At 44.3% G+C, this 26,792-nt stretch overlaps 1 protein-coding gene across 5 annotated transcripts in view; it reads left to right on the top strand.

Moving 5' to 3' along the window:
* The window catches only part of GALNS (galactosamine (N-acetyl)-6-sulfatase), a 51,194-nt gene that overhangs the window by 9,587 nt on the left and 14,815 nt on the right, over positions 1-26,792 (top strand). For all 5 annotated transcript variants that reach the window (XR_012634182.1, XR_012634180.1, XR_012634181.1 and 2 more), the window contains exons 6-12: positions 1,155-1,221; positions 1,339-1,466; positions 2,263-2,402; positions 3,567-3,670; positions 9,778-9,914; positions 12,656-12,758; positions 21,267-21,388. Coding sequence is in view for 1 of the 5 variants with exons in the window: in XM_074912999.1 (XP_074769100.1) it covers positions 1,155-1,221; positions 1,339-1,466; positions 2,263-2,402; positions 3,567-3,670; positions 9,778-9,914; positions 12,656-12,758; positions 21,267-21,388 (801 nt within the window). In the remaining 4 variants the exon portion in view is untranslated. The remainder of the gene's footprint in view (positions 1-1,154; positions 1,222-1,338; positions 1,467-2,262; positions 2,403-3,566; positions 3,671-9,777; positions 9,915-12,655; positions 12,759-21,266; positions 21,389-26,792) is intronic.

The following is a 26,792-nucleotide window of genomic DNA, read 5'->3' as shown; positions in this document are numbered from 1 at the left end:
TAGAGGTTAACCACCAAGAGGTATGTGAGTTTCTCATCTAGGAGAGGAAGCAAGGCTAGTCCTTCCTGGGGGAAGAGGAGGCTTTGAAGACAGTGCTGGCAGCAAAAGGTCCTTAAGAACTGTTGCCTGGGCAATCAGTTGTGATTGCAGCCCTCTGACTTTTCCAGTTAAAGCTGAGACAATACACACCTGCTTCGATGGTATTGATGCCCCTCAGAGACTTGGCGTGGTAGTCGACTACTAAACTTTATTCTGAACTCCTAAACCACTTTTTGTAGGAATCCTGGCTTCCTCAGCTCTACCTTTCCATCTAAATTTCAACTTGAAGCTCGTTAAATATGAAGCTAGGTGTTTGATTCTGAGGATTAATAAAGGCCCGAGTGCCAAGACCAACCTGCAGGTTGCACATGGATGGTCTAGGGAAGCAGCTGCTCTAGAGTGCCTCCTCCCAGAGGTGTTTGCTTATCCCGTTGCACCCTGAAGGCTTCCTGTGATGATTTCACTCCTCTACTTCTCTTGGAAGCTGGTTCCATTCTGTACTGAAAGACCTTTTTATTCCTTCTCTTCCTGTTTGTAATAACCTTTTGTCTGTTTGTGCAGCACCATTCCGTGCTCCAAGTCTGCAGTCTGTGCCATTCTTGTCCATTCATTTTGAGGCTGCTGTCATCTTATTTCACTTGCTGTTATTCTCCCGAGGACTGCCCCCTGCCCTTTGCTTAATTGGTGTCTAAAGATCCTGCTCACATAAAGTTTTCAAAGCAGCCCAGGTTCTGATTCCAGGGTCTCACTGGAAGTTGTTGTGTACTTCTGAAAATTTTACTCACTTTTCAAACAGTTCTCTACTGAAGGAGTAGCAGCATGAGATCTTGAAGCATACTACCCCTATTCTAATAACAGTGAAAGATCAGTGGCTCAGGATTGTCCAAAATTTGTAGTCCTCAATTTGGATCTAGCTGCTTCACTGCTTTCTCTCATTAGAAAAATATAGGGTGACATTCTTTTTAATAACTGAAGACAGTTTGCTGAGTAGCATCTGTGGTCTGTTTGTTGCCTGCTTACCCAGTAAGTAAAGGGAGGGAGGAAGCCTCTTTATCTTGTATATTCCTTAGGATTGATTTTTTTTTTTTTTCCTCTCTGATTCATTTTAACTTAAGATATTATGAAGATTTCAAAATTGATCTGAAGACAGGTGAAGCCAACTTGACTCAGATCTACCTGCAGGTACTGTCCATCTTAATACTGATTTCTAAGCTGCAGTGACTTTATGCTGCTTTTTTTGGGAAAAATTTAGATGGCAGAGGATAAGTCCGTTAAATTCATTTTTATTGTTGTTTACAGGAAGCTCTCGATTTTATTAGCAAGCAGCAGGCCAGCCAGCAGCCATTCTTTTTATACTGGGCAGTTGATGCTACCCACGCTCCTGTTTATGCCTCCAAACAGTTCCTGGGCACTAGTCAGAGAGGACTGTAAGTCTTGTTTTTGTGAGTGTTGGTTTTGTTGGGGTTTTTTGATTAATACCTCATGCTGCAGAAACAGAAAACCTAAGCAATGTTTATTAGAACCAAGTATAGAGATCATTTCTCAAAAGCGTATGCGTGTGCTGAGATCCGTTAGTTTGTGCAGACTTTGCTTGGATTGTTCTTTAATAATTTTACTATAATCTGAAATGAAGATCATGTGACTGAAATGGGGGAGGAGGGGGGAGTCTAAGCTCCTTTGCCAGTTGTGTGAGTAATGAAGTGCTGTATATGGCACAGATGATTTTTTGGAAGGCTTTTGTATGATTAGTGCCTGTTTTAAAAGCCTATAAATCAGACCAGCAAGTAGAAAAGCACGCATGAAAAACACAATTTACAGGAGGCAAAGAGCTCTGTAGATATTGTGAGCCCTGCTTCTGAGCGTGCAGTTTCAAACCAGCATCCATAAGCAAAACTGTGTTATTAGCTTCAAGTCTATGGCGAAGTGGCTTTGCCTATATTTGAGAACTTTATAGCTAAATTTATATCAGTTGCTGGTCTCTGTCCAAGAGTGGCCGACATCTGAACAAATTCTGACTCTTAATACCCAAGAGGTTGCTCTCTCCAGGTATTTGCAGTGACAGTGGAAAACTTTATTACATTACGTGATGCATAAGAGAAGCATTTCTGCAGCGTGGGTATAAATTACACCCACTGAAAACGTTGTGGCTGATGGCAATGTGTCACCCTGTGTGACACCTTCCCTCTTCTGCTGCCTTTAAGTTTGCATCTGCTTTTGCCTCAGGTATGGGGACGCTGTACGAGAAATTGATGATAGCATTGGAAAAATCCTCAAACATCTTCAGAAGCTGGGTATCAGTGAGAACACTTTTGTGTTTTTCACCTCTGATAATGGGGCTGCTCTCATTTCAGCTCCTAAACAAGGTGAGCCTCAGATGAACAAACCTGGGCTGGGGTTGTGAAATCAAGCCTTCAATCTCTGTGTCTGGCAGGGAAGGAGACCTGTGCCTGGGGTTTTGTTTTATGCAGTTAGGAGAAGCCTCAAAATGCAGAGCATTTGTGTTTAGAGTTAGTTTATGTTTGTTATTCCTGGTCGCTGCTGGAGGAGGCATCCTTGGCTAAATGGACCCTTGGCCTGACCCAGTGTGGCTGTTCACCTGTGTTCATTTCCACTGTCAGGGGTGAATATTTTGTAATTTATTTAGGACCAGGCACAATAACTTAGCAGAGTGTTTACTCTCCATCTGCCAAATGCATATTTGAGCTGAGTAATTACAGAGAGTTCAAGAGTCCCTCCTCCTTTAGCTCTCAGGAACAATATAAAGAAGAAAAAGTATCTTTGTTACTTCACGAGTTTTCTTTTGTTTAGATTGTTTCTCTCGGAGTCACTGCAAATTGATTTTATAACCCACTCTTGTATTTGGAGGCAGGCTGTCTCGTGGTTATTGGACCACAGAGCAGGGAGTATCCCGAGTTCTGATTTCAGCTCAACCACTGTGTTTGACTTCGGGTGACCTGGAATCAGTCGCGAGACCTCCTTGTTTGTTCCTCGGCAAGTTTAGCTGCAAGGCTGGGTTTAAAATCCCAGACATTCCTGCAAAGCACTTGCTATCTCTGAGAGTGAACGTTCAGAGAACGCACTCTTGTATCTGCATCTAATAGTGCTCTGGTACTTTAAAAGGATTATGAAAAAAATATTATATTTCTGCCTGAAAGTGTCAGATTTCCTTTAGTTACAAACAGCAGTTGACATCCTTAAAGGGAAGGAAAATGCCAGCCAAGTATTTTCTGTTTGGTTTGGGTTTTTTTTTCCTTTATTTGGTTGATAGCAAGTTGCGTTTAACTGTCACTTTCTCCTCGACCTGAAAAGACACTCCTAAAACTTTGTCATAAAGGGATATTTAAAAAAACTCAACACAACAAACAACAACAAAAGCCAGAACGACTCTGGACATGTTATTTGAAGAAGCATTCATGCAGAAATGAAAATTCATTTAAAACTAGCCTAAAAATTTCCCGGTTAACAGTGCCCCTTTGAAATAGGATATTGGCATATTGTGTGTTTTATGGTGGCTTTTCTCTCTCTAGGAGGAAGCAATGGGCGTTTTCTGTGCGGCAAACAAACCACCTTTGAAGGTGGCATGAGAGAGCCAGCTATTGCTTGGTGGCCCGGACACATACCTGCAGGAGGGGTGAGTATCTGCTTGGAACCGTTCTGGTCTCTCTTAAGTGGACTGAAGGGGGTGGAGTGGTTCTTGCTGGATTCAGTGGGGTTTGGATCAGACTTTTAACATGCCCAACGTGTCTGTCCAGATGCTTGTCTAAATCAGGAGCTGAAGGCTGCCCCTAGAGAACGATGCTGCTCCTGTTTGTTATTGCAAATTTGCATCTAGAGTGTCTATGATCAACTCTTCTGTGAGCACCAAGCAGTCTTTCTGCTCTATTTAAACCCTTCGTTCTTTTGGACCACAGTATTTTTAGTGAGTTCTGTGTCCGAACAAATTGGGGTGTAAAGACACGCTGCTGATGCGTGTCCCAGTGTAGAGCAGGAGTGTGTTGCCCACACACCCTCTCTGTGCCCTGAAGGATCAAGTGATTTGACCCTCAGGGCTCTTGCTCTGGTGTTTGATAAAAGTTCCACTCGGGGAGGTCTAGATACCAGAGTATTGCTCTTTTCTGCCTGTACACAAATTCAGATATGATCACTTCAAAATAATCCTCCAGTGGCACTACCAGCCTCTCTTGTCCCAGTTCTCATTAAAGAAGGATGTAATCAATTCTTCTGCAGGCAAGGTTCACAGTAAATAATACAGATTCCCTCCCCTTTGTAAGCATCTCTTATCCCTGAAGAAAGTGATACTTCATTAACTGGGCACTGTGCTTAAGACTGCAAACTATTCATAAATAAAACATTTTTCTAAGTTGCATTCCTTTTTGGTGGTTTAATTGAGTCAGGATAATGATAATTTATCATTTGCATTGAGGAGGAAGCCATCAGATAGCTTAGATCTGCAGCTGAGGGCAGGAGGGTAGTTTGGTTTCATAATTTTTAAAGAGTTCAAAAAACCGACTAGGGATGTTTTATTATTTTTTTAATTTGAAATGAAAACAGTCTTTTTGTTTAAATTTAAACATTTCCATAAAGCCTTTACAAGCCAAGTACAACAGCCTTGGGCTAGCATACGAGAACATGAAACTGAAGCTGACTGTTTTGTTTTCCATGTCCAAACTAAATAATGTGCTAAAAGTAAACATGCATTATAAATGGGAACAAGCAAATACCAAATTTAAAAATTTTTTCCGTTGTAGTAACTCTGAGGATAATTAAGAACACGAGTAGGGAGATCATTGTGCCTGCTTGGTTTCTAACTGTGACTGCCTGGTACCCCCCTCGCAGGTAGCCTTTTTGCATGTAGTGCAGTGGTGAAGCTTTCCGGGGTGCAAAAATGTTCTCGGTAGCCTGGTGCAGTGCATGGCTTCCCGCTTGAGGCCACGGCTGAAGCTGCTGTTTGCATTCCTGTGAACAGCCATCTCGGTGCAGAGTTACGTGGTTGCCTGGGTGGGTGGCCGCCACCGTAGCGCCGTGAGCCCTTGCATGCTCAGCGAGCGGAGAGTGTGCTTAAGGCTTAGTGGGGCAGGTATGTGCCCGAAAATCCCCTCCTCCACCACTGCTGGTATCACCCTCAGCACTTGAGCACGTGCTTAACTTTAAATCCTCCCTATCCTGGGCTCCACTTACCCATGCTGCCTGCCAGCTCTCTGTCCGTGCGGGTGTTACGTCCCCAGATGCCCTCTTGGACTCCACTCGAGAGGCCTGTTCTGAGCTCTGTCCCCAGATGTGCTGCTTTGCTCCCAGTCAGTCCCCCGTAGGACACTACTGATAAGTAAATATGTGATAGCTACTTACATGTCTTTTCTGCTTGTATTCTTGCCATCGAGGCTCCAGCGCTGGTACCCACAGCAGCACTGACGGCAGGTGAGAGGTTTGGTGTTGCTTCTGTGTGATACAGCTCAGCCCGTAGCGTGCCTGTAGTTATTGCTTCATAATTGCCTTTCACTGACGTAGGAAGTGAAGAGACACGTTTGCTAGTACCGTTTCAGCTTCTTTTCTGTATCTTACGGAGTCTGTAGCTTCAACATCTTCTTGACTACGAGTTTGAACTGGTCAACCTAAGTCCTATGTAGTCCAAGAATCTGTAAAATGTGGGAAAACTGCTTCAAAGTCTCTCACTGCTCTTTCTTTTCAAAAGAGTTGAAGGAAACAAAAGGCTTGGGAGCCCTGAACCAAGGTGGAAGCAAAAAAACTTCTCAGGGGTTCCAAGCAAAAGCTGAAGGGTCAACTCCTCCTTCCCGTGCTGGGGTTGCTCCCGGTAAAATGGTGGTTCCTTTCCAGCCGTGGGCATTTTGAGGAGCAGGGGAAGGGCCAGCAGCTGTTTCAGGGGGCACAACTGCAGCCAGAAAAATAGGGTTTGTGTGTCTGGCCAGTGAAATCCAAAAGTGAGGTGGAAGGTTCATTCTGCTGATGGGATCTGGCAGTTTATTATCATCTTTCTGACATACAGGATGGAGGTTTTTTATTTCTATTAAAGGGTACTTTTGCTGAAATAAAGGAGTCCCTTTTTTATTTAAACAGAAGCAGCTAGGTGACGGGGTTGTGAACACTTGACGGGTACTGACAGAGGTTAGGATAATTGGTGCAGTTGGCTGATTTGCAGTTTTTTGGGGGAGAAGGATGCCTCGGGAGCACGCGTTGCTCTTGGCATCAACATTCAGTTAATTCTGGTCCCCCATCAGGAATATTTATTCACACACCAACAGCATTTCTGCAGTTTCCTCCTCAGCTACGTTTTCCAGGTGAATTCATAACAAATCGGCATTTCAACATTCCCCACATCACATCTGCCTTCTGGAAGGATCCAGCTGGAAAAAAAAAAAAAAAAAAAAAAATCATATTCTGTTGGTATTTGAATCCTCCTCCTCTCTTCCCTCACCCTCCTCCCCTTCCTCTCTCGTGCCTGCTTCCTGAAGGAGAAAAGAACATATCAACCCAAAGACAGCATTGCAACCTTTTCTTCGCTATCTCCCATGGGGCGCAAATTGAAATTGAATTAGACAGGGATATCAGGTCTGCTCACTGTGATAACTGTAAAAGGATTTTATTTAAAAACACCCTGACATTTGTTCACCCAGTTTCAAATATTTAGCTTTCCTCCTTTCCATTCCTGGCGGGGGCGACTTTATTAATTGTCGCCTTTGATTCAGAGTTAAAGCTTGAAAGCACTGATAACAGCAGTGGTGACTATTTCTTCCAGCAACGTGGCCCACAGCAAAAGGATTTCATTTTCTTAAAGACGTTATGTGTATACTGAGAGTTTATTAAAAAGAAGGGGGGGGAAGGAGGGGGGAAAAATCCGTTCTTACGTGCGTAATACCGGCTGTTTCTCACTGATACGAGCAATATCTGATCTCACTCTTTTTTTATATATTATTTATTTTCTCTGAGCTGTTGCCCTCTCTGGATTTTTCTTTTTCTTTTCTTAAAAAAAAAAAAAGGAAAAGGCAACTGGAATGAAAGAGCACTGTTGACAGGAGAAAATGGTAATTTTTTTATTTTTCTCTGAAAATACTTCAAAGTTTTATAGAAAATATTAACCTTTTTTTTCCCCCCCTTCTTCAATGTGGTGCTGCAGAGCACAGATAAATCCAAGTGGCTGTGGCATGGGCATTTAATTTCCTTAAGAAGTTTTCTCTGCTTCATGGAAAAATGTTGTCTGAGACCAGAAACGTAATTGGATGATTAAAGAGAGTCATCTACATCTGGTTATGGTTAATAAGGGCAGTACAAGAAGACCATGGTGGCCCCACAGGATTGTCACAACGCGATGTATAAATTAGGTGATATTAGGGGCACGAGGCTCAGGTCAGCGATTGCCTCTTGCTGCCTGTTATCAAAAGATTGAGGCGAGGGAATGGAGCGACAACAAGAAAAGTGACTTTTGGATTTGCCTTATAAATTGAGAGAGGTCTAATTACAAAAAGTCTCAGGCACCAGTTTGCCCGCCTGCTCCTGATGTAGCAGTTGTCAGGGAGCAGGCGTGCACCAGATCTCCTCTTTATTAGATTCCGAGCTCTGCATATGGTGTTCTGCTGACCCTGCAGCTCTCCTAAGGCATGCTCGGGGTAAATTGCCCGGCAGATGAGCCTGCGAGGGACTGAGCATCTTTGCTGAGACTCTGAGTGCTTGTAATCCCCTTTGACTTCCGAGGGAGCGCAGCGTTCCCAACGCCGGTGGCTCACGAAGCTCCCCGGCTCAGTGAGGAGCGAGCTGGTGGTTTGGTTTTGTGGTTTTAACATCTCAGTCCTTTCTGAGCACACAGCCGAGACCAGAGAAGAGCCCAGGGGACCCGAGGAGGGCTCAGCACTGTCCCTCGGCTCATCCCGTGGACGAGCTTTGGTTCTCCGCAGCCATACGTTTGCCCAGTGGCCCTGGGGAGAGCAAGAAGCAGGGTTGCCCCATCGGAGAGCTCAAGTCTGTTTTCCTTCTCCACAGCTGCGTATCAGAGGATCCCCATCCTCCATGCAGAGAGGGAACTTCACGTATACATCTGCTTTTTGTGAGGGATCTGGGGGCTCATCCCTCTGCCTGCAGGGACGGGCTGAGCACAACCTCTTTCAGGCTGCCTCGGCAGCGGTGTCCGTGCATAAGGCTTAACCTCAAGTGCCCAGGACCTTCTGCAAGACTTTCTGATCTTGGTCAACTGATCCAACTGCTCTCCTGGGCAAGGGTTTCCATGGTCAGGCTTCCTCTTGTGCTCAGAGCTTTGCACTTTGATTTCTTCTGAAGAGTTGTAGAAATATTCTTGCATGCAGTTTTAATATTATGTGTTCCTGCCAACAACTTCTGATGAATGATAGCCATTAAAATTTGGAATTACTGTAATCAAGTAATGTGATATTGTAATGTTAAACTTATAATCAGTCCCCTGCATGTTGCTTTCTCCTGTTTCTTTTTTTTTTCCCCGCTAATTCTTCCTTTAACTTCACTTTTTTTCAGCCCAGTCTCTTAATAAAAGGCTTAGTGTCCCAGCAAAAATAACATTTTCCCTTCATTTTTTTTTTTTCTGCAACCAGCATCTCACAAAAAATTGATTTATGACGTTATCATTTGTTGTCATATTTAAATAATTAGTGTCAGCTTACAGGCTGGGGGTCTGTTTGTGAGTAGAAAGAGGATTCGGAGATAAAAAGTCTTTGATAGTCCCAGCATCGTAATGTTCACACTGACATTCGCAAGGCTGCTGCTAGGGCTTGGATTTGAGTCAGAAAATGCTTCTGTACTTACAGATGTGGCCTTGTATCAGATGGCTTCTTGTTTCCGAACAAGTGGTACGGCTGAGAAAGGCTCTTTTCATCTCACATCTTGTGCTGGTGCATCCTGGTGCAAAACAGTCTTGCTCTTGATTTGGATGTAGCTGCTTCAATTTAATGTGTCACTGGCTAATTAAACATCCTACACCAGATAACTCTGGCGTATCACAAGCAGGCTGGGAGCAAAGATTCAGAAAGAATCAGTCAGAACAGACTTTTTAGGTTTTTAAAATATAAATAATTAAGACCAGAGAGATAAGTATGGCTTCCAATTAAGGAAGGAAAAAAAAAAAAAAAAAGAGGCAAGGGGAAGAAAAAAAAAAAAAAGCCTGTACATCTCCACTGGAGCCAAACCCAGATGTTTTTCTCCCTTATTAAAATTTATACTAAAAATACCACAACTTTACAGTTCTTGAATTGTTGGAAATGGTTTGCAGATGAAGTCATCAGGCTCTTTTTGTTATTATCCATCTATCCCTGTGCTTTCTGGGAACTCTCTCAGGGTATTCTGGACTCCAGAGATGACCTGGAGAGGGAACAAATCAAGGACTTTCTTTTTCTTGGTTTAAGTGCTGATTTTTCAATTCACAGATGACTTGGAATTTGCTAAATTAAGTTGAACTCTGCAAAAACATGCTTCTGTAAAGTGGATACATAGAGAGAAGTGAGAAGAAAGAGAGGCAAATGAAAAAATGAATCAAAATGCAAATGCTCCCTAGAAGTGGAGAAATACGGATCATCTCCTTTCCTTTATTATTTTAATAGGAGGTTTGCTGGTGACCGCCGCACTGTAAAGGGAGATACTCTCCAAAGATGCTTAGCAGGGAAGGAAGTTCAGGAAGAAATACTTCTGCTTTGGTGGAAACCAGCCTGTTTCATTTTGGCTTTTACTGAAGGTTTTTCCGCAAGTGCGTTTCTGTTGCTTTTTCAGATCAGTCATCAGCTGGGCAACGTGATGGATCTCTTCACCACCAGCCTCTCCCTGGCGGGACTGGAGCCTCCCAGTGACAGACAGATTGATGGCATCGACCTTTTACCTGCCATCTTGCAGGGCAAGCTAATTGACAGGTTAGTTATGAGCCCGGAGCTCTGACCCTTGCCTCCAGACTGAAGGGATGCCAAATCCTGGTTTATTTTTTAAATCAGATTTACAGAAATATTTTATAAACTGAACCGATGCATCTGTGCTCCGGCTCAGTGAGGTGGGGTAGCTTTTTGCTCTGGGTTAATTCTCTGGTGGAGCAAGCAGAGGTGGGGTTTCCTGACATGTGGCATGTTGCCAGACAGCGGAGTCTGGGGACAGACACAAATGTCAGGGGGTTAGCAGGGATCCCTGGAACAACATATGGCAATAGGGGAGATAAAAGCTTGAGGACTGTAGCCTGGGTAGGGGAGAATACATTATTTATGACTGGAAAAACATCCAAGAGTATGCTGGGTCTTCAGAGCCCCTGCTTGAGGGAGGTTGATGGTGAAGGCTGCGCTGCTGCGGCTCATCTGGGAGCCCACCTCCTCCCAAGGTCCTGTTTGTGAGGATGCTTTTGCAAGGACACATTTGGGTTAAAGTCCTGGGATCTTTATGGGCACGGAGGAGTGTGCCGTCAGCTGTGGGGTGCAGGCACAAAGATCTGCCAGCAAATACCCTTGGCGCTCTCGTCAGAAGGGTCGGAGGTCAAGAGAGGTCTTGGAGTTGTGATTTTGATGAGGAATTTGGCAGCCTGGGAAATCTGAATACAAACATTATTAGGCTGTGAGACAGCAGGGAAACGCGTGAACAAAACCACATTTGAGTTCTTTTCTGCATTGGATGTGAGCCTTTGTTCTGTACAATTGTTCCTGTTAAGCAAGAAGCGTGCCTCCAGTGTTACCTGAGAGCTCAGGCAGTGGCTGACCCCAGGTGTTGCAGGTTCCTCACACACGGCTTATCCCATCTTCTGCAAGTTTGTAAAGCTTCTTTGTTGTTTTAAAAGAGAATTTCATTGCAGTCAGCAAGCCCTTGGAACTGGTGCTGTTTGTGTTACAACAGCAGTCACTCAAGGCACACTCAGGACTTTTTTTTTTCTTTTTTCTTCTTTCTCTTCTTTTTTCTTCTTTCTCTTCTTTTTTCTTCTTTCTCTTCTTTTTTCTTCTTTCTCTTCTTTTTTCTTCTTTCTCTTCTTTTTTCTTCTTTCTCTTCTTTTTTCTTCTCTTTTCTTCGTTTTTTTTTTTTTTTTACCCAGACCTGAGCAGGTCACAGTTTCTACAACCTTCAAAAACTTTCCAGGAGATGCAGTTGTTGTGTTCTTACAACTTACAAAGGAAAAAGTGAATGGGGAAAAAAGAAATCAGTAACAGCAGAATTTTGTGTACAAGCCCTAATGCTCTTTTGAAGGTGGAAATTTTTATTTTTTTTTTTTTAAAAAGCAAAGACCTCACCCCCAAACTTTCAATCAAAGGGGCACATAATAGCTGGTCAGCTAATGAGTGTTTACAGCAAGGAAAAAGGAGACTGGTGTACTTTGTGGGACATTTGTTTGGGCTTTTGTTAATGGGACTGGTTTAGGTCGGGCTCTGCGCTTTGGCAGATCTCCCAAGCTGCCTTAATTTCACCGCCGTTTCAGGTGCGTTAAGGATGCAGGCGTGGGCTCTGCTGGCAGCAGCGTTTCCCCTTTGTTCGTGGGCAGTTCCTGGGGACAAAGGAGAAAGGCGCATTGTTTGTGCAAGGAACCTGCAGAGAAGGCTCCAATTCTAAAATAGAAGAGATCTAAGGCCCCTCCTGTCATTCAGGTGTGGATATTTTAATCTTATCTTGCATTTAGGGACTGTTTTTCTCAAGGTGGCATCACAGGGAGTAAGTAGTTTTTGCCGAGTGGCGTCTCTGAACGAAAACCAAAGATGTTTGTACCCTACCAACAGTGATAAACAGCTTCATGATCTCATCCTGTCAGCAGCCTGAAACAACTGGAGAGAAGAGCTGATTAAGCCTGATGTCCTTGTGTGATGAGTTGCACCAACAAATCAAACCTCTCCCCTGTGGATAGTCCATTTCAGTAAAATTTTGTACCGTTCCCTCAAAAAACGAGAGTGTGTTATTGGGGAAACCAACAGGAACATTGCTGGGATGCCCAGGGAAAGGGTAATGCATGTACACAGGTGCAGACCAAATTCTCTGAGTGAGGTGCGTTTCTCAAATATATTTTTAATTAGGAAAACCTCTGAGAAAAAAAAACACAGTTTTCGGTGGTATGTTTACATGAGGCAAAGGGAGATTTGGGGAAGGAAAATGGACAGGAGTTAAAAATAAAGCGTGTCTGGCTGCCAGATTTTTCCATGTGGAGTTTTTCTGAGATGTCATCCAGAACAGGCCAGCATCTGGTGTCCTCCCCGGCCACCCTGTCCATGTGACACTAACGGCACAAAGCTTGGGGCTGCCATAAAGAGGAGACGAAACATCACAGCGTCTGTGAATCCCCGTGTCTCTCTCGCACACACACACGCCAGTTCGGAGACATTTGGTGTTTAAATCGGCACGCTCTGTAGGAAATAACAGGGTCTGATAGTTCAAGGATTAACAATCACTGGCAGCCAAGCTGTATAATGTTTCTTTCTTGCGCCCTGTGAGCTCTCAACTTGATGAACACTTTAAAAAATGTTAATTGAAAACCTTGCAGTGGAGACTATTAGGAGGCAGCCTGTTTCTGACTGATAGCCGAATCGGAAGTCAGACACCATTAAAATGTTTGTCTCCCTTATCAGCGAGGCTGCTGCGGCCGTGCCTGCCCGGGCCTGGTGTGTTGGTGTTTCTCATGCAGCTCTGCTTTCCTTCTCAGGCCCATATTCTATTATCGTGGCAACGAGATGATGGCCGTGAGAGTCGGGCTTTACAAGGCTCACTACTGGACCTGGAGCAACTCCTGGGAGGAGTACAGCAAGGTAACAGAACACCGACCTGCAGCTTGGTCTCGCTGGTTCTCCTGGGGGAAAATAATCCCTTAAAGCAGAGTTTGAAACTGGGGAACGTTGCTGTGCACTTGCCTTTTATTCATGGCCTCTTAAGAGCTGCCAGATCTGCTGCAAAATCGAAGGGGTCTGGTGTCACAGCACCCCTCTGCTGAAACAGGCAAAGGAAAATGAGCAAAGTCCACATCGTTCTGGGGTGCTCCCTTTAATCAGCACTTAACGCCCCTTAATATTAAGCTTCTTTCTCTGCTGAATTCTGAGCTTTCACGTGCATCCTTAACAAAGTTTGGAGTCTGATGCTGAACTGATCACATATCTCACAATATTTAGTACAAAAGACCCGGTTCCCTGAACAATTTAAATGGAATAGGGATGGTTTTGTTGGGTTTTGTTTGTTTTTTTGTTTTTTTCTTGAAAGGGAAAAGGAAAGCCGTAGGAACTGCACAGTGGAAAGAACAGCAGTTGTTGAAAACAGTGGAGTACATGTGTTTAATCTATTATCAGCACTTTTGCGAGCCCATATCACACTATAAGGTGTTTTACATTTTATTTGCCAAATAGGCACAGCTTTTGTAATTTCCTGGCTGATCTTCTCCCAATTGGATGTTAAGCACTATTATTTTTCTCCTTTTGTATCTTTCTTGCCTCAGACTTGGGTACTAAACTCTGGGGCATTTCTTGAATGGCAGGTTCGCACATGTGCCTTGCTGATTATACCTTTAGACATGAACTAAAAGCGTTATGGCACAGCTCTCAGCAGTTTTGACAGCAGGCTGGTATTGGGGAGGGATTGTTTGTATGATTCTTTTTTTTTATGTCCTTTTTTTTTTTTTTTTTTAAACTTATGGTGGGTCCTCAAGGCATCACAGGTGCTGAAATAAGTGCTGATGACATTTGTGGATATAAAAGTGCATGGTTCCTTTCATTGGGATGTCCTGGGGGTAGAAGGAAACGTCAGCTCCAAGGGAGTCATTTACATTCAGGGCTGTAAATATGTGCATTTGTCTTTTTAAAACTGTAACGCTCCAGGAGTCAAAGTTTCTGTTTTACACCGAGTAAGAAGGGAAGTTGGCTCCAGAAATGCACCGCACGCTCTGTCTCAGTGCTAATTCCACCCAGCTAACACGAGATAATGTATTTGTCTAGGTTAGTATGTGTGTAAACCCCATATATCACACGTGGCACAGCGTGGAGGATTCTCCCTGTGGGAGAGACCCTGGGGGCCTGCGTGTCCGTGGGGAGGGGTGTACGAGTGGGCTCGGGGGCACGGTAGATAATGTCACCACCTGAATAACTGCTCTCCGTTGCAATATAAGCACATGCACACGCTTACATACCTAGTTGGGAAATAAATAAACATCTACGCTGATCTAAACTTGTTTGTACATCTCTGAGTATGTGTGTAGCTGTGATAATGCGGGCCAGTTACTCATTTCAAAGGCTCTCCTACTGTGAGCGATGGCAGTTGTGCAATTAAGGAATATTTATTTCTTTCTAAGTCTTTGTTTAACTACTGTCTGATAAAAGTCAGCAATTATACTGTACATCAGAGAGGTGATTAAAAATTCACTTGCTTTCCTGCAGCTTGTATCACATGTGGTTGATGTGGGTAAAATTGGAGCACATTAGTGGACAGACCAGCCATTAACAACATGCAGAGGAAGCTGAGGCTGAAATTTGTTCCAATTCTCCTCATGTCCTCAAGCCATTAATTACAAGCCTTGCAAGTTTAAAAATAGAAATAAATCAGAATACGGAACAGTTCCACGGTTCTGAGCCCTGTTTTAGGAGTTTTGTAATCTCACCTTATGACACAGTTGCCTCTTTCAGTGGCTGATGTTCTCAGCTCTATTGATACCGGACCACAGTTGTGCTGCCAGGATCGAAAAGGGCAATTTGTTTGCTAATTTCATTAGAAAAATGAAATACAAGCATGTCTGTGGCATTAGGAATTCTGACTGTCGGCAGGTTTGCCGTTCGATACCTTTGATTTGCCATCCCAGTGGAACTTCAGATAACGAGGCCTTGTTAATTGTATGATCTTGGGTCCTTACCTTATTGTGAATCCCGTGTGATGATTTATTAAACTTTCAAATATGAAACTCTTTATGTCTGAAGGTCCAGACTCAGACTTACAATAAACAGACGTATCTGGTTGGCATGTCATCCATTTGAAAGAGCTCTAAAGTTGGCCAGGTGTGTCAAAACAGCTGTCTGCAAATTTTTACGAGGTTTGTTTTATGGGTAGTTGAGTATCTCATTATTTTGACAGATACATGGCACATTTTAGCCAAACCTCCTTGCGCTTTCAGAATTCCCTTGTTAATTGACAGTGTGGGAAATCATTGATACAGAAAACTTGCACTGGTTTTAATCCACACTTTGTGCATTTTTGTTTGACTTTTAGATGAGATTATACCATTAAAGCAGCCAGAACCACATTTTCATGTTGATACTGGAAAATGAAATTGGTGCATGTCCTGGGTCTGTTTAAGACTACCAGGTCTTTCAGGATTAACTAGAAAGAATGTATGCAATTTTGGCCTCTAACCTGGAAAGCTATGTGTTTGAATGTGGTATAAGTTAAGTAATAAAGTATGTATACACAAATAAAAATGTACCAGGGAGAAGCAGCTTACGGAAAGCAAAGCCTAGGAAAGCAGAGCAGGGATAGGAATGCTCTCTCCATATGGCACTTGGAATATTTACACTGGAAAGATCCCATGCAAGCAGGACACAGGTTTACAGTTGTCTTAGACTCCCATGACATTAACATGCCCTTACTGGTCTGCATCGGCTGCCTTATGGCCTGGGATTAAAATTTGTCATCTTTCACAAAGATGAAGTGTGCTGTTCTGTTCTTCCTGTTCTTTGTTTGTTGATTTATTTTTTTAACCCCCAAGCAATTTTTTTTCTAGTCTGATTTCTCTCATAAACTCTTTCTCAGTGCTGGAGGATACCTTGATGCTGTCTTTGCTGGTAGCTTAACTCAATTACTTTGGTAACTTGCATTCTTGAACAGTTCATCTCTCGGAAGCATAAAGGGAAGGCACACTCCACAGAAGCAAGTGAGAGCAGGACATTTTTCCTGTAGATCGCACAGGATGCTTATTTGGGTCTGTTTACCTGGCTTCCATCTCCTTTCACTTAAGTGGCTCGTGTTTAGATAGTTTGACATATTTGACGTTCAAGAGGTGATAAATGGGACAGAGGTAGATCAAAGGAAACTTTACTTGAAAAATATGTTTATATTTTTAAATGGTATTTTAAATAGTTTGGTAGAGGGAGAGAAATCTTCCCCCTGCACAAGGCTGAGTCCCTACTGCTCTAGGACTGGTGGATATCAGCACGTAAGCTCTTCCACCATCATTAACCACCCTTCTTCTTGTAGCAAAAATCAGCAGTGATAAAAGCAGCCACGTGTTGTGTGTTGGAACAGAAATGAGCTAAGGATAAACCTGAGGACCTCGCTCTCTTGTACGACATAAGACACAGAGGACTTTTACTGGAAGTCTGCTCTAAAATGCCATTCTTGTTGCTCTCACCATCCATCCTTTTAGCCTGAAGGTCACGCTTGTTCATTACCAAATTTGAACTGCGTTGCAAAGTGTGTGACAAATAATGGATGTGAGCTTGGCGTTTCGGTTTTATTGCTACTGGTGCCCACAGCCGTGATGCCAGGTGCACAGCTTCCCATTCCTGAAACAAATGCTCAGAGCCTGCATTGTTAGGAGTTATTTTGTCCGCTGTATTGAAGGGGAAGGTACATTTCATCTTCCTGGTTTGGAAGGGGAGGTCTGAAAGGGGGGAAAAAAAGGGTATTCTCTATGGATTTAGCTGAGTAGCCAGCGGGTCCTTCAGGCATTGCCTAATTTAGTGCTATGTGGAGGAGGCAGGAGTATGAGCTAGCAGGAGAAAGGAAATTTTCTTCTCTCTGCCTGCCACAGAGACTATCCAGCAGAGAACAGTTCTTGTGCCCTCCAAGAGCAGTGATGCAAGAAGAGAAAAAAATAATTAAGAAAAAAAAAATAAAAGTGGAAAACGCCCTTTGGTTCATTGGAGAGTAGCTGATAACATCAACCTTTCTGCTGTCAGCTTAGTATCTTGTTAGTAGTCTTCAGTGATTTTTTTTTTTTCATGAGAGCTCCTGTGTCTTTAAATGATTGGTGTAGGTGCCTGCCAGAAGACCCTCTTGTTTTAATGTAAAATGCCAAAGGGGTTATTCCTGCTGCAGTCTGTCTGATTGCCCTTCTCCTCAACGTGAAGGGATCGATAAAGCCTTTTCTGCAAGGGGGATGTGAAGTCAAGTAGAACCTCACAAATAATGACATTTGATTGTGGTCCTCTGAGCATATGAGCTAGCCATTGATCGCTTCTGCTTGAGAGGCGCTGGAGGCTTGCTGATCTGCCCATCTTCTGGGGTCTCTTCCAGACAGTTAACACATTAGAAGCAATTTTTGTTCAACAGGGTTGAAGCTTGGCAGTCCCACTTTCAGGTGTCCGGTCATTCAGAGCTCTGCTTTGGGGAGGCTTTTGCTGGGAGTTGCCAGGAGGGTGAGAACGGCCACTTACCCGTGCTGTGGCAACCAGCAAGAAACAACGTTCCCGGCTTTAATTAACGGCTGTTCTTTTCTCCTTCTAATATTAACACAGTTTTGCTGCTCTGGGTTTTGTGTGGTGGAATGAGGAGACATGACCAGGAGACAGACCCCAGATTTGTTGCGCCACTATCAAAATCTGCAGCCGCTTGTCAAGTCGGAGGGATCTGGGATAGCGCCAGGGTGACGAATTGCCAGAGGGCTTACGTTAACACAAGTGGTGATTCCATCGCCTGGCCGAGAGCCCAAACTGGCAACCGGCTGTATTTGTCTCATGTCTATATTGACACAGCATCTGTGGTCCATTTGCTCTGGAAATTAAAGCATAAGCTGTGCAACCAATAGCTGCTAGATCTTACCAACGGAAAAACAATCCGGGTAACACGATTGCTGGGGAGAAGGGCAGGAAGACGTGCTCACTGAAAGGTTTACCTGATGTGCAGGAAATGTTGGGTGTTTCGTTGTTTGGTTTTTTTTTTTTAAAAAAAAAAAAAAAAAAAAGCTGGAATTTCTCCTCCAGCGCAGTGGTGCAAAACCCTGTGCCTGTGCAAGACACCGGGCGCAGGAGCTGAGCTATTTCTGGTTGCCATCTGATGTTCTTTTATGGGCTCCCTTAGAAGGCATGGAGCTGATCTTCTGGTTTGGTTTTCATGCTTTTCTAATTGGGGAGAAAAGCTCCAAGAATTTGCTTAAACACAGGGAGTGACCTTTCTACTTTGTTTGATCAGTGTTGCCTGTAAACATGCAAATTCCCTTGGATGTTGTGCAGAGTAAAATATTAGGCATGGGCTTTAACTGGCTATTGATCCCCCGTATATTGTTATTAACAGTCTGACAAATGAATAGTTTAAAGGAAATAGCAGCAGATGAAGTGGTAGCTGATTTGGGTTTTGTGATCCTGGTGGGTAGGGCAGGCATAGCCACCTCTTTGCTCTCCTCTGACATAACGTAGCTTTATTTTGGGGTGAAGTTGCCATCCTGTTGGCAGTGCCAGAGGGCTGAAGCTGGTCCCCCGTCGGCAAAAATGAGGAGAGCCCCTCCCCAGCCCACAGAGCGACGTGGCTTTTGCTCCAGCTGAGAACCTGGCACGTTTGCGTTTATTGTTAAAGCCTGCAGTGTTCTTGGGGTCCGTGGGGTGTGTCGTCAGCTCAGGCTTTTACAAGAAAAAAAACAAACAACCCAACGAGTTTTGTTTAATGAAGAGCACAAAATGATCCAAAATGGTGAGATGATTTTAAATTATCATCTAGAAGAGAGTGCCCTTCCTCACCAGGCCTGTTGCCCACAGCCTGCGTGGGGCGGCAGAGCCGGGGGGCAGCTCCGTCTCTCCCGTCCCAGCCACACACAAGGAGTTCTGGCATGTCCCTCCGCCCCAGCTCCCAGTACCACACGTGCCTGAATTTGCACACTTTCCAAGTAACCAGAGACAATGTGGGTTGTCTCGTCTTTAAATACTTCTCAAATCTCAAGCAGATTTAATTTGTACTGGTTTTGCTCCAGGAAAGAAAAGCAATCCAGACTTGCGGATCCCAGACTTTCAGTTCACTCGTTTACCTGATTTTTTTTTTTCTTTCCATCCTGAGAACTGAAAATGCTTTGACTTACAAAACAGAATGAGAGTGAGTTGTGGATGATGAGTTAAATACTCTTTTCTGTCAAAGGGAGTAGGCTCCTCTAGCTGTGTCTGTAGCGTATTAATCTAATGCAGGACGATGCCTTGGTCAGGGGTGTGAGGATATAATTTACCTCTTATTTTTTGCTCATTTGTCGATGAGCAGGTAGAAAATATTTTAAGCTCTCTGTCAGTTGAATATCGACAATCACACAGTACATAAAAATAATAATAGTCGATTTTATCTATGGAGATAAAGTTGAAAGGCCTTAGAAATTTAAAGGGTGGTTTCAGCCATATTTTAAGAGAGTTATTTATCAATGTCATAAAACGGTATGCTTGATTTTAGGTTTTTTTTAATCTTATTTTTTCCCCAATAGTCTACTTTGGAAGAGGGTGTTGGGGGCTTAGATTAGAAAGACAGATGGCTTTTGGCTAGTGGCGTCAGGCAAGTTGTCACAGCACTTTTTTTCCCTGGGAGTCTTTGGGGCGTAGCCTGGGCTGTGTTCTGCAGTCTCGGCTACAAGGATTTTATAAGAAACAAAAGATAAAATGTAAACAGAGCACTGTATAAACAAATACCCAAGAGACTAAAATCTTCTTTCAAACTGAAGCATTTGCAGCCGAAGAGCATTGTACCAATTAGCAGGCTCTTAATTAAATTGCTTGTTTGATTTGCATCCAAATTATAATTTGGATGTTATGTAGGCTTTGATACCTTTTCATTAACTGTTCCTTTTGAGGGGAAAAAAAAAATAAATCTATTTTTCACTGTGTGTTTCAGAGGCCTGTGGCGTCACAAGGTGGAAAGGTCAATCATTTTTGTATCCATTTAAAGTCCATTATTGGTAGGCCACTACAACCTATCAAGCAACTCTCTTATTTTTCCAGTCAGTGATTCAGGAATCTATAGCTCTGTGCAGATAAATGGGATGTCATGGGCTTCTAAACTTCTTGCTTTATTGAAAAGCAGAATATTAACTGCTCCACTGACCAGCTGTCCATTAAAAACACAGGATATTTTTAGAAAATTGTTTGCCAATCAAATCCTACCAACATCTGTAGAGAGCCTTTTCAGTTTGTTTGTTTTATAAGCAAATGCTACAGCTGCTTTCCCACCTCCATTGAAATATTCCCATTTACCTTCTCTCCATGTCTCTGTCCGTGCCTCGGGGCATTTTGAGGTATTGTAAGGAGCGCAGCGTGTTAGCTGGAATTGTAAAACTGAGCTTTAACAAGTCCATTTGGTGCTAGTCCTTGCTGGTCTGTGGGACCCCCTGCTTTATTTGCCGTTCAGTGAAATTAGCGCTTTGCATTTTTTCCTATTCCCAGGGCTTAAATGGGTTCTGTTCGCCCTCAAGACTGCAGGCCAGGCTCTAGGTGATTAGGGAGCTCGACACCTGGCTAATAACGGGCTGGCCTTCGGGAGCCGCAGCCTGGCAAGGTGTGCCAGGCAGATGCAGAGGGCTGGCGCAGCCCCTGGGTGGCCAGCGAGCACGTTAACCCGTTGCTGCTGGCAAAGGGAGGGTCCCAGGACTTGTGCCCTTAATATCCCCTGCCGGGAAATTCCCAACTTCTGACCCCGCAGACTTGAATGTTAGTGACGGGAATGTCTCCAGACTTAAAGCAGTTCTTTCAGCCCCACTGTCATTCCCAGGTGAGTGCCTCGATACCAGCTTGCTGTGAATCAGATCAACAAACACACCCATTTCTTTAAAATTAACCAGATCTGCTTCGTTCTGCCGTGAAACAGCCCCTCCAGGCCTGGTGTCAGGTGCTGGCCAGCTCGGTTTTTGGGGAGGCTGGCGGGTGCCTGTTGCCTCTCCGGTGATGGCCCTGGATGTTTCCTCTGGGACTGTTGCTTTTGGATCAGAACTGCCAGGTGATCTGATCCTCTCTGTGTGTTTTGAAGCCATAGAACCCAAAGAGAGAAGATACTTCCCACGTGCAGAATTTTTATGATTAAATGGTTTCGTGTCGTTGTGGTTTATTTTGCCATTTCATTTTCATGAATATTTGATAGAGTTTACCTTTTTATAAGGCAAGAGCATAAGCCCTTTTTCAGCTTTCATGTCAGTGCAATGCCAACATTGTCACCTTATTTTACCCCATCAGATCAGAATCCATTTTGCAGACTGAAGTGGACTCTGTTTAAAATACTTCTGGGTTTTGCGGGTATATTGGAACAAGGTGCTGAAGAAAGTGGCATCAGCTAAAATTTTGCACCCTCCCCTGCTTCACCCTTGATGACCTCTCTCCTCTTCACTGCAGGGCATCGACTTCTGTCCTGGGCAGAATGTCTCTGGAGTGACAACACATACACAGGAGGAGCACACTACCCTGCCACTGCTTTTCCACCTGGGGAGGGACCCTGGAGAGAAATACCCATTAAGGTGAGCCAGTTAACGAAGAGGTGAAAACTCTCAGCACTGTCAGCTGATAATTCATTTGCCTTAGTAGCTGTTTCTCCCAGACTGCTTGAAAACTGTCCCAGAAAGCCATTACTGGTGAGAGTAGTGAAAAGAAAGGAACAAACCTTTGTTTTCAAATGGTCAGGTTAGACGGATGTGCACATGTTCATGACTCGACTCGTCCATCCAGTTGTTCTTGTTCTGTGTGGAGGAGGCGAACCTCAGGCTTTTGGAGAGGACAGGGCTGAGTGCAGGGCAGCCGTGGAATGAAGCAGTGGTGCTGGTGAGCGTGCGCACTGGAGCTGTGATTCTCTGTCTTTTGGGGCTAGGCAAGGAACGTCCAGTGATCTTTGTGTACTCTGTGGTGTTTTTCCTGGTGCGTTGGAATCTGTGGAAGGCAGACGTGGTAACATCCAATCTCCTAGGCCCTGCTGAAGCAACTTCTCCAGAGGGTCTTTAGCAAGAGGACTTTCTGTCCAATCCTGTTCCATTTTGGACTCTCCTGGCTGGCTGAATCTATTTTCCTATAAGCCTACCATTGTAATATTTATCTCCAGCACACACCATGCCCTGAGAGATTTCTCTAAGGATTGACGTAGTCCTCAGCCAGCACAGCCCACGTATAAACCTGCCAGCTCCAAAAAAAGCTCCCAAGGTGTCCCCACCTCCCTCCCTCCTTCCTTCTACTGACTGAGTTTTACCCTGTGGCAAAACGAGCTGCAAACAGGGCCATGCAGCCTCATCCCTCATCAGTGGCTCCGACTCAGAGAATATGGAAATAAATAAAGAGAAAACTAGTGCTACTGTGACCACCTGCACAGAAATGGGTTTGTGCAGCAGCTTTAACAGAGAGGTGTTTTCTGAGCTGACAGGACTGCAATTACTCAACTGTTTTAAATAATTGAGTGGATACATTCACTCCATTACTTTCAAAAGAACTGAGCCTGTGCTGTCCACTAAGTGTTTTCACCGGAGAGAGGAGGGAAGGAAAAATATTTTCACTTCTCTCTCACTTAACAGACGAGCACCCTAGAGATGCATTACGCAGTGGATGCAGCTCTTCAGAAGCCCAGCACAGTGGCTCTCGCTTTCTGTTCAGCACTAATGAATAAAACAAATCTGCAGCTCTTGTATTTTAACGTCACCTCAGTGCAGCTGCACTACTGGGTTGGGATTCCAGATATGACTATGCCCCGTTCAGTTTAACTACTATGTTATTTTAGGAGGATGAGTTGATAGAAATGACCTCTTTCTCCAAAAATCAAACAAACGGGCAGTCTGAAGTGAACTGTGGTTGGCCTTCTGTTTGTGTTTCCTCTGAATTTGAGGGAGAGGAGCTCTTCTCTAAGAGGTGTTTGCAGGACACCTGCTTCCCTGTTGTTTAGGTGTTCCTTACCACCACCACGGATTGAGCACTGAAATAAATTCCAGTGTTACATCTGCAGTCATTTCTCATACGGTGCCATTGATTTTTTGGTCATTCACAAGCTGTTGCTTTGATTGAATTTTATGGCAAGATTATGACATGATTATGGAAAGCTGTGATGTTGTTTAATATGCAGACTCTAATAGAAAGCCTCTTTTTAGTAAATGAATCTTCCTTTCTGCAGCACATTCTGTTGCTGTTGTCTCCTCTCTGGTCACAATGGAAAACTCATGGGAAGTGGGTCTCCTATATCGAATGTGGTAATTAAATTATCCTCATTTGTGGAGCTGTTACTGTTGTGTATTTTTATTTAGCTTAATTATCCCCCTTGGCAGACAGCCTGTTGGGAGTCCCGACACTAATGTTTCTCAGAAGGGAAACCAGCGCTCCCCTCCAAGCGTGCATCTGTCTGTCCGGACGTGCCGGGTGTGCTGGTCGCTCGCGCTCCAGCCCGAGGTGTGTGTGTGCTCCCTTCGCCCCCCTGCCGCCCCGCAGGAACACGCTGCATCACACAGCTCTTGCACCAGCTCGGCTCCTTTGGCGCGTTGTCACGTCGCCAAAGCATTTAGAAAAATTCACGTTGCACCCCCAATTTATCGGTACATTTCCCTCTTTTATGTAGTTTACTTTTACCACTTTGATTTCTTAAATCTGACTGGATTTTATTCATTTTTCTGCTGTTGTGAAGGAGACCGAAGGAGCAGCCTGGCATGCCGATGCCCTGTTCCCTCTGCCTGTTCTTGCTCATTTTTTATTTAATTTATTTCTTCTTTTAGTGCGGCCTTTTCTTCTCCCTAAAATGATTTTAATAATCTGTTATATCACTTGATTTGCATTAGTTTGGAGGAAACCACAGCTAAGAGGTTTCACTGCAGCACGTGAAGGCCAGGCATTGCACATGCCTCCAGAGAGCTTTACTGCTTTTATATTTGGGCTCCCTCTTGGATCCTGGGGGATCTCAGAGCAAATGAGTCAGCTCGGTCTTGACTTGCAGGGTGCTTACGCTCAGGCAGTCTCCTCTGAAACATCTTTGGGTCGTGACACTGCGCACAAGATACTGCATGACACCAAAAGACTTTTTCCAGGCCGCCATCTCAGTTCATCTCCTAACATGGGGATTAGCCTTTTCAATCTTCGCCGGGGAACTGCCTGCTAAAGGGGTCACTGAAGAGGCAAGTCCTTCAAGATCTGGAGACAGCACGTAAAGTTTTTGGTTCCCTGGGTCTCATGGTGAAGCAGCACAAGTCCTTCCTCTTCCTGACACAGTTTGCTGGATTTCCTGGAGCCTGCCTGAAAACAATATGAGCAAAAGCTTATCTCCCACAGGGGAACTTTTCATGCAGTGGAAAAACTGGGCAGGCAATTACAGGCAGGTCCTGTCATCATGTTGAGGACACGTCTGGCAGTTCTGAGCCATATGGCACCCTGCACTTGTGCTCCCCTCGGTGTGAGGCTGTGCATGCATCCCTGCTCATGTCTGGCTCGAGGAACGGGCCCTCCCACCAGACCTGTGACTGTTTCTCCCCGCTATCACCCCTCTGGTTTTGGCTGGAGCTCCTCCTGCACCCCAGCTTCTGCTGGGGGACACAGTGCTATCTCCCCCTTCGCCTTGAAAGATAATTACTGGCGTTTCTCAGTCCGGACTGGAACTTCCCCCCAGCAATCCCATAGCCTCACAGACTTCACGTTTTGTAGCTGAGGTTCAGAGCAGAGCCAGTGCAGGTGATGAGCTCTCACGCTGCCTGAGCTTGCCCATATTTACATCATCACCTCAGCAGGCTGGATGAGGCACGATCCCTGTCCTGTAGTTGACCTCCAGGGCTGACACGCTCCATGTTAGCATCGGATACCTTCACTACCAGGCTCTTAGCCCCTTCTGTCCTGGAAGGAGGAGGATTCTCCCAGGAAGTGCAGGACTCCGGTGTCCTAGTGTAGAGAGAAGCCTGGCACCGTAGGACAAGCTCAACATTTATATGGCTTCAGGATGAGGTAGGGCATGAACACACCTGCAGGTGCTGACGAGGGCAAGTTGGCATCTGGAGAGGTGCTTGTGATAAGAACACCTGCAATACCAGGGTATATATGGGCAATACATTTCACAGAAGTGTGGTTACTGGTAAATAATCTTTCTTTTGGTTGCCAAAAATGGTAATGTAACTGCACTTATATAAGAGTTACCTTGTTATCTGGTCCTTGTGTAAGTGAGAAGTGAACCGTTTGTGTCTTTTGTCATCCAAGAGATTGACTAGATCTGTGTAGGCTGTGGGACAGAAGATATCTCTTTTTTTATAGCTCTCAACTTTAAAATATAAATAAGATTTTGTTAGGCAGTTCACAAAGAAGAAGCATTTCTCTAAGTCTAAGCAGTATTTTGTTTTCTCCCTAGATGCAATTACTAGGGGTTTTTGCTTTGTATAAAAACACTCAAACTGTGGGGTGCCCATGTTACCAAATTTATCAGAATGCAGAACTAAAAGATCTGATATTTTCTTTACTAAATTCTGTTATGTTTGGGGTATTGTGTGTCCGCCAAGTACCACATAGGGAACTTGTTTCTCCATTCAAACCATATGTGACAAATTCGGTAAAATTATCTGTTGGTCACATCTTCACAGCCAGTTGTCAGTTTTATTACCCAAGTCACAGATTACTGTTTATACAAGCCTTTACTAAAATACTTCACTGCCAGTCAGGAGGAACACAATAATATATAGTAAAAGCTGGCACAGCTTAAAATACAGTTAACAAAATACCTAATGCAGACTGAAGTAGAAAGTGTCTTTTGAGTCAGACTCCAAAGCTGTAAAAAGAATTTCTATCAGAATTCTCTGAAATTCTGTCAGTTTGAGCCAGAGGTGCAAAGTCTTAATAACAAGTAAGTACAACACGCTCACGCCTTGCTGATACTCCAGGGTAGTAGTGACTTCTGCTTTGAGCAATCAGCCTCTGTTCAAAACTGAGTTTACTAAATTTTGAACATCAAAATACCCATGTTTCACTTAGGGGAATAGATTTTACTATTATGGAAAAAATGGAAGTGAGAAGGCTTGGTTGATGAACATAATGATTTTAGAACACATTAATTAACAAGAGAGCTCACAAGTGCCTGTTTTGAGCAGATGGAAAATCCAGGAAATCATCAGAGAGGTAATTGCACTGGTTATGGAGCCAGAAAAGAAGGGAAGAAGCTCCTGAAGGGAAGCTAAAGGGGAAAAGGATCTGTTAGAGAAGTTGCCAGTCTCACCTTACTGATCAGGGCAGAAACCTTGCTGCGGGGAAAAGAGAGAAGGTGCAAAACAAGGGGAAAAAAAACCCATTATAACAAAGAGCCAGAATCTTGCCCAGGGGAGATGCTGCCTCCTCATCTTTTCGAAAAAGAAGGAAATGGTACCAGCTGCACTGGGGGCAAATTAAGCTGCTGCCACAGGAGAGGTGGCATTGAGGAGCACTAGAGCTGTGGGCACCATGGAGCTGTGGGTGCAGAACTGCAGGGATGCTGGTAAAAACCATCGAGCATCAACCAGGCAGGGGCTGGACACGGAAAGGTGGTCGGAAACACGCAAGCCAGGCACAACGGCCGGCACGCAGCCAGCTCTGGAGGGAAGGGGGCTGAAGGAAAATATATCTGCGGAGGACAGTCACTAGCCTGGGGGCTAACATTGGAGGCAAACTCATCTCGATCGATAGCTGCTCTTTGCCCAGTCTGGGATCAGCACTCTGCCGTGTGCTACAACCTGTAACTTGGGCTTAATCGTGGCAGACCAGCAGCCTGCGGGTATTTTGATGAGTAACTAGAGTGATGCTGTCTAAAAAGGAATATTGGAAGTAAAAAGCCATACGAACCAGCTTCAGAAATGCAAAACGCAGTTTGGAATGGACATCGTTGTCTTCAGAGACGGGTCCAGGCAGTGCTACAGCCTCAAGAAAACAGCCTGAAGAATATATTGCTTAGATTATGAT

The sequence above is a fragment of the Athene noctua genome, chromosome 9, assembly GCF_965140245.1.
Source record: "Athene noctua chromosome 9, bAthNoc1.hap1.1, whole genome shotgun sequence".
Taxonomy (NCBI): domain Eukaryota; kingdom Metazoa; phylum Chordata; class Aves; order Strigiformes; family Strigidae; genus Athene; species Athene noctua.
This window is presented reverse-complemented; position numbering and strand designations above follow the sequence as displayed.